Below are 7,521 nucleotides of genomic sequence, written 5' to 3'. Positions count from 1 at the left end.
CTCTGCACTTACAAAGATGATCATTCAATTGTTGACTTTGAAGATATTATGTAATGAAAAAATTCATTATTAATTAAATTATATTGAATGATTATTTTTTATTAATGAAGTTAAATGGGTCTCGATTAAGAATCTGTGATATTTCTTGAATTCTGCTTACAAGTATTTTGAGGCATCACATGTAACATACAAATACACATAATTTAAAGTAATAAATTATTTGAAAAAAAGAGTAAAAAGTATCCCTTTACCTTAAGACCTTAAAGCAACAGTCCCTCTTCTATGTCTAAGAGCTTTCTTCAGAGAAATATTTTTCTTTAGGAATTCATATTTGTTATCTTTCTTTAATATAAATGAAATAATCCTTTTCATAAGATATTGTTATTCCTTACTAAGTATAAGACAAAAAAAGAATATGTGTGAATATAAATAAACATATCAAAACAGGAAAGGAAATATTTTTCTCTGAAGTTGGTTAACAATGTATGCCTATATTCTGTTAAGACTGATCAGAGTGCAGGTGTTTAATAATTTGTTTATAACCTATTATCTGGTTAAATACTCTCATCATTGCCATTTTCATTTCTTGGTTCCTAAATGTATAGATCACTGGGTTAAGAACGGGAGTGACAATTGCATCAAATATGGACAGAAACTTATCCAGGTGTGTGTAAGATGGCCATGTATAGATGAACATGACAGGACCAAAGAATAAGACCACTACAGTAACATGAGCTGAAAGAGTAGACAGAGCCTTAGAGGAGCCACTTGAAGAGTGTTTCTGAACAGTAAATATAATAAAAATATAGGAAATAATCAATATGAAGAAGGATCCCACAGACATGAATCCGCTATTGACTGACACCAGTAATTTCAATCTGTTTGTGTCTGTACAGGCTAGTTTGATGAACCTGGGAAAGTCACAGTAGAAGCTGTCCAACACATTTGGTCCACAGAAAGGTAAGTTTACCACAAAAGCCAGTTGAACTAGAGAATGCATAAGACCAATAACCCAGGAAGCTACTGAAATCAAGATGCACATCCATGGACTCATAATGATCAGGTAATGAAGAGGCTTACATATGGCCACATATCTGTCAAAAGCCATGGCTATAAGTAAAACCATCTCCACACCACCAATGAAGTGAATGAAAAAGATCTGAGTAACACAACCTCTAAAGGAGATGACTTTATGCTTTCTCAACAGATCATAAATCATCTTGGGGGCAATAACAGAAGAAACACCCAAGTCAATGAAGGAGAGGTTTGCCAACAGAAAGTACATGGGAGAGTGTAAGTGAGGGTCAGATGCCACAGTGAACACAATGAAGGAGTTTCCAGTCATGCTTGCTACATAAAATATAGAGGAGAACACAAAAAGGAATAATTGGATGTTCCAAGAGTTGGTGAGTCCCAGGAACACAAACTCTGATACCATAGACTGATTCAGACCTTCCATTGGTTTTGTTGGCAATGCTACCTGAAGGAAGAAATGGAAAAGATTGTACATTATAATTGTGTTTATAGAATAGGACAATCTCTACGTTATGAAAACCTAATTTTACTATAAAATGGCAACTAACTTAAAGACATATATGGGAGCAAGATCTATACCAATAATCAAAAATATATAAATTAGTTTGAAATATGATTTAACACCTATAACAAAAATTTTCATCAAAACTTCAAGTGATTAAAAACAAGGAAATTGTGGAATTTACAGGCAAATGGATGGAACTAGAGTGAGGTAACCCAGAAGCAGAAAGACACACATGGGATATACTCACTTATATGTGGATATTAGCCAGATAATATAGGGAAAACATACTAAAATCTACAGTCCTAAAGAAGCTAAACAACAAGGAGGATCTTTGATCTAAACAACAAGAAGATGCTTACCCCTCATTCAGAAGGGCAAACAGTGTAGACATCAGAAGTGGGAGAAGACAGGGAATAGAACAGGAGACTACCACAGACAGCCTCCGAAAGCCTCTAGTGATCAGGGTATTGAAGCAGATACTTGAGACTCATAGCCAAACTTTGGGCAGCGTCCAGGGGATCTTATGGAAGAAGGAAAAGATAGAAAGACCTGGAGGGGACAGGAGCTCCAAAAGGAGACCAACAGAGACAAAAAGTCTAGGCCCAGGAGGGGCAATAAAGACAAATGTTCGAGCAAAGGACCATGCATGGAGAGGACCTAGACCCCTTGCTCAGATGTAGCCCACTGACTCAGTCTCCAAGTGGGATCTCTAGTAAGGGAAGCAGGAGCTGTTCCTGACATAGACTCAAGGACCATCTCTATGATCACCTTCCCCTGGGGAGGCAGCCTTGACAGTCCACAGAGGAAGAGGATGCAACCAGTCCTGATCAGACTTGATAGGCTAGGTTCAGAGAGAAGGGGAGGAGACCCTCACCTATCAGTGGACTAGGGAAAGGGTATAGGGTGGAAGAGGGAGGGAGGGTGGGACTGGGAAGAGATGAGGGAGGAGGATACAGCCAGGATATAAAGTGAAAAAAATTAATAAATGATAAATCAATAAAAAATAAAAACTCAAGGGATAATAAGGTTTGATGGATTTTTTATTAGGGCCTCAAAGGATGGTTCATCAATTAAGAGCACTTGCTACTCTTCCAAATGACACTAGTTTTGTTCTCAGCATCCATATCAAACAGTTACAGTGCTTCTAGTTGTAATTCTAGTTCCAAGTAATCTAATGATATTTTTGGTTTCTGTGAGATTTCCAAAAACATAGAGCATAAAGTTGAGCACAAATACACATATACATAATTTTTTCATGAAAATTTATAATGTTCTTTAAATAGAGAATGTTCTTACAAATTTTTAATGACATTAAAGAAAAAAAAAGCTTTTCAAAAACTAAAATAGAGACTGGATTTGAAACACAGTATTGGGATGCTTTTCTAGAATGTTTAGGACCTTGGATTTTATCCTCAACAGTGCAATACAAAAAGAGAATGGGGAAGATTATAAGGAAAAAATGAAAAGAAGACCAAAGAAAAGATACAAAAGATTAAAATGGAACTCCCAACTACTATATGATATAGAAATTCTCACTTTAAGGGTATATATACAGAAGAAAACTTCATGTCAAACATGTTTCCCATTTTTATTGTAGCATTATTTATAAAAATTAATATTATGATGAACAACCTTTGTTCATTGAACATTGACAGACATATGGATTACAAATAAACATACATACATACATACCCAAACACACACAAAACACAATCATGTAAAGGTATTTTTTTCATCACTTTATGAAAATATTTATTATATTTTAGGTTTTGTTGTTGTTGTTTGAGACAGAGTTTCTCTGTTTAGCCTCGACTGTCCTGCACTCACTTTGTAGATCAGGCTGGCCTCAAACTCACAGATATGCCTGCTTCTGCCTCCCCGTGTGCTGGGATTAAAGGTGTGATCCACCACTTCTGGTCATGTTTATTTTTGTTTTAGAGAAGAAACAGTATAGTAGACAGCATTTGAGCTTTGGATTCAAAGACCCAGGATTAAATTCATTGTTCAGCTATGGACACTCTACTATCAGAAAAGATACTGAAACCTCTGATCTTGTGTTTTATATCTCTGCTAAACAAATTAAAATGGTTATTTCAGTTAAGTTAAAGGAATGAAACAAATATTACAATCATGTATTCAACAAAGATTGGGCAGGATAAGAGTGGAATAGCCATAGACACACTCATGTCCAAAATAGATATATGCTCCATTTGTGGGTACTCAATAAACGTTAATAATATCAATGCCTTTCTTTCTCTTGCTCATAGTAGTGACCAACTTATAAAATAAAGTACTTAAAAACATTAATGAATATTAAAAAACAGAAAGCATCAAACTCCTGTGTCTAAAATACATTTTAAAATGTACTAACTATCCCCCATTCAGTAACACTGAATTCATATTATTTTATCATTTAATATCGTATCATTCATAACACATTATTCATATTATTTTATTGACTAAAATAATTTCAAATGTAAAACTAGTGGATTTGCTCTCATGGAACACCATATCTATGTTTAGTACTCAATATAAATTTAATTCATTGATTAAGTCCTCAATCAACAACAACCGCTATACAGCTAATTTTGCATCTATCTTCTCATTAGTACATCCCAAATCTGAGAATCAGAAAACCTAGAAAATGAAGGAAAATAAACATTTGGTGAAAATGAAAAACTGTGTATTCATGTTCTTTGAAACACATAAGATATTTATGATTGTATAATATTAAATGTTGGGTAGTTATGAAGTGGTTTAAAAAATTGTAATCTTTGCTTTTAATCTTTCTAACTCTGCCCTAAGCCTGTTCTAAACATGCTTCCTTGGGTTCTTTCTTACCATTTCTTTAAAGTTCTCCTCCCCACCATGTGCCTGACCTCCATTTTCTAGAAATGTGCTTCTATTTTACAGAATATTCACCAAATGTTTTACAGAAGGTGATTTATAGCCACCTATTTTTTAAAAGTGAAGAGAAAATACATATTTGCCCCTTTTTATTTATATCTATTATGAATATTTTCCTTAGTTATCAGTTCATAATATATTAGACAATTCAGTCAATCAGCAGTGAGCATAGAATAGTTAATTTTGGCATAACATAGTAGAAAATGAAATAGTTGTTTGACTTCTCAAGGCCATTTACAATGTGGTTCTAGCTTAAAGGCAGTCAGGTACTTAGCTTTTTCCAATACTTCAAATGATGTTTAACAACCATTCTCCTGTGCTGGACACTTCCTTTTTCTGACTGCTCTCTGCTTTGCTCTAGACTCCAGCAAGCACTTTAGGATATGATAGCAGTTCCAAGCACAAACTCGCCGCTAAAAATAATCCATTCAAGCACTGATAAGTTTATTTCCACTCACCCATTTACCTTAATGAGAATGACAGCATCTTGGCAGAATCAGATTTCCCTGGGTCCTCTCACATAAAGTGTCACAAGAAATCTTCCATCAGGGAGAGAAGAAGCTAATTATCTCGAGAGGTAATACCTCGAGAGGCCACTGACCAAGAAGTGCTGCAAAAACATGGTAATTTAGAAGGATCACATGGATACAGGATTCTCATCCCTGGAGACTTACATGGTCTGATCTATGTGACCAAAGAGTTTTACAATTCGCAGTAAAATAAAGATGAAAATAAAATTGAGGTTGCTTTAGTATATCCTACATGGATATAATAGTTGAAAATTGCTCATTATACTTATTACTTAATATTAGGCAAACATATCATCAATTAATTGAATTTTAATTAAACCAATGAGCTAATTATGGTGTATTTTAAGAAGTAAAATGTGTATGAAACTTTTCATTTTCTGTAAAAAGTAGGTTGTACTGAAGAGTTTAAGTTAGCCTGGGTATAACTCCATTTTGAAATAAAGAGCCATCTTGACTGGGAGCTGAATTCAGGTACCAGGAAATATCACAAAATGTGCACTTGGCAGACAACAAAGTTAAATCTCCTAGCAACAGCCCCCAGGAAATAAAACAGAATAAATGCTTCATAGAAAATAGAGACAATCTCCCTGGCAATAATCAATGAGAATCGGTTGGGAATCAGCTGGGAAAATTCTCCCCAGTGTTTCAAATATAGTTTAGAAAAATAACAATTGTGATCATATGCCTTAGGCAATTGTGATTATGTGCCTCAGAGAAGGTCACCTTGCACCTCTAACTTTTTCCTAATCCTGTAACGTCAAGACATGTGCCCCCCCCCCACTTGCTGGCATGGAAACATGTGCCCCCCTGCTTGCTGGCATGGAAATCCCCTGTTCACAGACTTTTCCTTTAAAAACCCTACTCACTTAGAGCTCGAGGTCCCAGTTCTCTACTGCTGCATCAGTGGGACTTGGGTCCCAAGTTCGATCACTCTCGTAATAAAGCTCTCTTGCTATTGCATCAAGTCATTTTCTGGTGGTCTCTGAGGGTCCAGTGATCCTGGTATTACAGTATCATTACAGCTATGTTTCTAGATTTACATGTATAGAAGTTGATATAGTAAATATAAACCTCAAAAGTGAATGAAGCAACCAAAATATTTGTCAGTTGATAACAAAATAATGCTACCAATGCTACACATATCCAACCAATCAAAGTTTTATGACTTCCTGAAAAGAACACTGAAACCATATAAGAACAGTCACAACACAGCTTATACAAAAAGCAGACAGCAGAACAGCATCTAATATTCTGTTGTACATCTAAATAAACATGAATGTATAAAATATAGATTTATTTTTCAATAACTACCATAGTACAGTAAGAACTTTAGGAACAGTGAAGTACATTGTGGTTTAATTTTATAAAACTTGTAAGGAATTGGCTGCTACAAGAAATGGCATACTCATGTCAAGGGCTTAGACAAGTGCTTACTAAATCCACAAATAGCACAGACACAGAACCCAGGTGTAATTGGAGGGCTAACTATTTGTACCCTATATTGTCTTGTATCTGAGGGCTAAGCAAAGCTGGGAAAATAATATCAAATTAGAAAAAAAAATAGGCCTCACAGTGAACAGTTGTTATATCATTGCCAAGTAACTATATCTCAAATGTTTTCCCCTACAGTTCTGCAAATTGACTTTGCAAAGAAAAACAAGAAAGAAAGACAGCAAAATATTAAATCTAGCTGTGAAAAAACCTCTGTGTACATGTTATCATGGGGTTTGCTCTGATAACAGTTTCTCTTGGATCACCTTACCCTCCATCAGGATTTGGGTTGTACATGATTCTCTTAGAATGTGAAAAAGTTTAACTTCAATATGAGACCAATTTTGACATGACACATTTCTAGGCAGATAGATAGATAGATAGATAGATAGATAGATAGATAGATAGATAGATAGATATCTCATTGTTTACAATTCATTAATCCATTTTTCAGAGATTGTACCAATATAATCCTAAAATTATAAATTTCATGTTCCCAGGCCTTATTGTGAAATAGAATCGAAATTGCACCTATATAACTGAATGACTTCTGCATGAGATTTTTTTTAATTATTATTTTTTAATTTTTTATTAATTATACTTTATTCATTTTGTATCCCCCCATAAGCCCCTCCCTCCTCCCCTCCCGATCCCACCCTCCCTCCCCTTTCTGCATGCATGCCACTCCCCAAGTCCACTGATAGGGGAGGTTCTCCTCTTCTTTCTGATCTTAGTCTATCAGTTCTCATCAAAAGTGGCTGCATTGTCCTCTACTGTGGCCTGGTAAGGCTGCTCCCCCCTCAGGGGGAAGTGATCAACGAGCAGGCCAATCAGATTATGTCAGAGGCAGTCCCTCTTCCCATTACTATGTAACCCACTTGGACACTGAACTGCCATGGGCTACACCTGTGCAGGGGTTCCAGGTCATCTCCACGAATAGTCCTTGGTTGGAGTATGAGTCTCTGGGAAGTTCCCTGTGTTCAAATTATCTTGTTCTGTTGCTCTGCTTGTGGAGTTCCCGTCCCCTCCAGCTCTTACTATTTCCCACTTCTT

General features: G+C 35.7%; 1 protein-coding gene across 1 annotated transcript; it reads right to left on the bottom strand.

Annotated features, from left to right (window-relative positions):
• Positions 1 to 499: 499 nt before the first annotated feature.
• On the bottom strand, positions 500 to 1,462 carry LOC129674077 (olfactory receptor 4F21-like). The gene has a single exon (XM_055603965.1). The coding sequence runs from the start codon at positions 1,457 to 1,459 to the stop codon at positions 500 to 502; it is 960 nt and encodes a 319-aa protein (XP_055459940.1). The 5' UTR covers positions 1,460 to 1,462.
• Between the last annotated feature and the right edge of the window lie 6,059 nt (positions 1,463 to 7,521).

This window comes from Psammomys obesus, unplaced genomic scaffold (assembly GCF_907164565.1).
Source record: "Psammomys obesus unplaced genomic scaffold, mPsaObe1.curated_primary_1811, whole genome shotgun sequence".
Classification (NCBI taxonomy): domain Eukaryota; kingdom Metazoa; phylum Chordata; class Mammalia; order Rodentia; family Muridae; genus Psammomys; species Psammomys obesus.
This window is presented reverse-complemented; position numbering and strand designations above follow the sequence as displayed.